This window comes from Mandrillus leucophaeus, unplaced genomic scaffold (genome assembly GCF_000951045.1).
Source record: "Mandrillus leucophaeus isolate KB7577 unplaced genomic scaffold, Mleu.le_1.0 Scaffold441, whole genome shotgun sequence".
Taxonomy (NCBI): Eukaryota; Metazoa; Chordata; class Mammalia; order Primates; family Cercopithecidae; genus Mandrillus; species Mandrillus leucophaeus.
The window spans coordinates 515027-517805 of record NW_012104710.1 but is presented as its reverse complement, the minus strand read 5'-3'; the positions used below and the strand labels follow the sequence as shown (position 1 = coordinate 517805).

The 2779-nt window shown below is 47.8% G+C and overlaps 1 protein-coding gene across 1 annotated transcript in view; it reads left to right on the top strand.

Moving 5' to 3' along the window:
• PBLD (phenazine biosynthesis-like protein domain containing) overlaps positions 1 to 2779 on the top strand; it is a 56244-nt gene that overhangs the window by 49733 nt on the left and 3732 nt on the right. Inside the window, exons 8-9 of the mRNA XM_011994106.1 lie at positions 2 to 36; positions 306 to 484. Of these exons, the coding sequence (XP_011849496.1) occupies positions 2 to 36; positions 306 to 484 (214 nt within the window). The remainder of the gene's footprint in view (position 1; positions 37 to 305; positions 485 to 2779) is intronic.

Genomic DNA, 2779 nt, shown 5'->3' with positions numbered 1-2779 from the left:
AAAGCTCCTCCTCCGCCTCAGTGACACTTACAACAGGTAAGATTTTTGGTCGTATCAGCACTTTGGGGAGGGCTGAGTGCCCAGATTTATAGCTCTGCCTTGGTCTGGCTGTGCTGTGTCCAGTCAAACCATGATTTACGCCGCCAGAGCGTTTCTTTCCCCAGTAGGAAGACATTCCCACTTGTTCTTCCCTGCTTTCCTGCTGAGCTGTTTGAGCAAGCTGCACCCTGGCCTGTTTTACAGAATCTGTGTGGTGAGTGGGCTGTGAAATGGGTTTGTCCTAATCCGTCTCATTTATGAACCAGGTCATTTCTGGAGAACCTGAAAGTGAACACGGAGAATCTGCTGCAAGTTGAAAACACAGGGAAGGTGAAAGGGCTTATTCTTACCCTTAAAGGAGAGCCTGGTGGGCAGAGCCGGTCGTTTGACTTTTACTCCAGATATTTTGCACCGTGGGTTGGTGTGGCTGAAGACCCAGTGACAGGTACTTTTTACTTGAGCCCAGGCGGGGGTTAAACAATGGAAGAGGAGGATCACACATAGTTATTAAATGCACTTCATGTGACCTTTCAGGTGGCTTGGGTTTTGAGCTGCCTTATTCCTCTATCTTTCCCCATTCCTGCCGTCCCTTCACTGAAGTCTCACATGAAAAACATGAAATAGAGCAGGCAGATAGCAGAGTTAAACCTGAGTGTCAGGCAGCCTGGGTTTACACTCCGAGCTTCCTAGCTCTTGACCTTGGGCAAGTGACTTGACTTTTAAAGTTCTCAGTTCCCTGCTCTATAAATTGTATGTAATACCTGATAGGGGTATAACAACACAGTGCCTGTTAAGGGCTTAACACAGTGCCTGGCACATGGTAAGTGCCCAATAACTACTAGCTATTATATTGTATTCTGTTTTTTTGAGATAGGGTCTCATTCCATCACCCAGGCTGGAATGGAGTGGCATGATCTCAGCTCACTGCAACCTCGGCCTCCCAGGTTCAAGTGATTCTCCTGCCTCAGCCTCCCGAGTAGCTGGGACTACAGACGTCCGCCACCACACCTGGCTATTTTTGTATTTTTAGTAGAGATAGGGTTTCACCATGTTGGCCAGGATTGTCCTGAACTCCTGACCTCAAATGATCCCTCCTTGGCCTTCCAAAGTGCTGGGATTACAGGCATGAACCACTGCACCTAGCCAACTACTAGCTATTTTAATATTAACAACAAAACTAGCTCCTTGAGCCAACACTTCTAGATTGTCTGCCACCTGGGAGCAGAGGGATGAGTCAAAGATGGGGAGAAATGTCATGACTCCTACTCTCACCCTCTTTGGGAACAGTGGGCTGCACTGCAAAGGACGAGAAAGCTTGATGTGGGAGGATGTGGGTGGGATGGTGAAGGGGCCACAGGAGGCTGGGCAGAGCCTTCAAGGCTCCGTTCTGGTAAGATGACAGGGCCTGGATGACTCAGTCACTCTGTGAGGAACAAAACACGTGAAATTCAAAACTCAGCAAACAAGCACTTTTAAAGACTCAGGAAAATGCCCAACAATATCCAAACAGTCCAGCTTCCCCATGGAAGAAGAGTTCTGAGCAGATCTGCACATGCACAGCTGCTTCGCAAAGATTTTAATTGGCACAGAGTGCAAGTTTTTTTGTTTTTTTTTTTCCTGTAGTAATGCTTTTCTAGAGTGTAAAGGCCCTTGGACTTGGATTTTGATGACCAACCATCTGGGTTTGCTTGGGACTGAGGGGTTTCTCAGGATACGGAACTTTCAGTGCTAAAACCAGAACAGTCTCGCGCAAACCAGGATGGTTGGTTGCCTTACTTGAACATCCCATAACACCTTTTTTTTTTTTTTTTTTTGAGGACTCTCTCTCTGTTGCCCAGGCTGGAGTGCAATGGCATGATCTCAACTCTCTGCACCCTCCGCCTCCCGGGTTCAAGAGATTCTCCTGCCTCAGCCTCCCGAGTAGCTGGGATTACAGGCACCTGCCACCATGCCAGGCTAATTTTTTGTATTTAAGTAGAAAGAGGGTTTTGCCATGTTGGCCAGGCTGGTCTCGAACTCCTAGCCTCAGGTGATCCACCCGCCTCGGCCTCCGAAAGTGCTGGGATTACAGGCGTGAGCCACCATGCCCGGCCCCATAACACTTAATAGGTTTTCCTAAATGAGAGGCTTTTCCTCCCCATCTTTTTCTCTGCAAAATATTTTTCTGTCAGTTATTGCTGTATATTTTGTTATTTCATTTTAAAATCTAATCTCTGATCTAAATCTAGAGTACAAACATGAAAAAATACCTCACTAAAAAAGAAGTTCTTTTGGCACCAAAAGCTCAGGAATGTTAGCTTGGTGGAAAATTTAGCCTTTTGGCCAGGTGCAGTGGCTCATGCCTATAATCCCATCACTTTGGGAGGCCGAGGTGGGAGGACTGCATGAGGCCAGGAGTTTCAGAGCAGCCTGAGCAACATAGGGAGACCCCATCTCTACAAAAAAATTAAAGATGTAGAAAGACTTATGCAAGGCTGGGCACAGTGGCTCATGCCTGTAATCCCAGCCCTTTGGGAGGCTGAAATGGGTGAATCACTTGAGGTCAGGAGTTCAAGAACAGCCTGGCCAACATGGTAAAACCCTGTCTCCACTAAAAATACAAAAATCAGCTGGGCGTGACGGCGCATGCCTGTAATCCCAGCTACTCAGGAGGCTGAGGCAGGAGAATCACTTCAGCCTGGGAGGCGGAGGTTGCAGTGAGCCAAGATTGTGCCACTGCACTCCAGCCTGGGCGACAGAG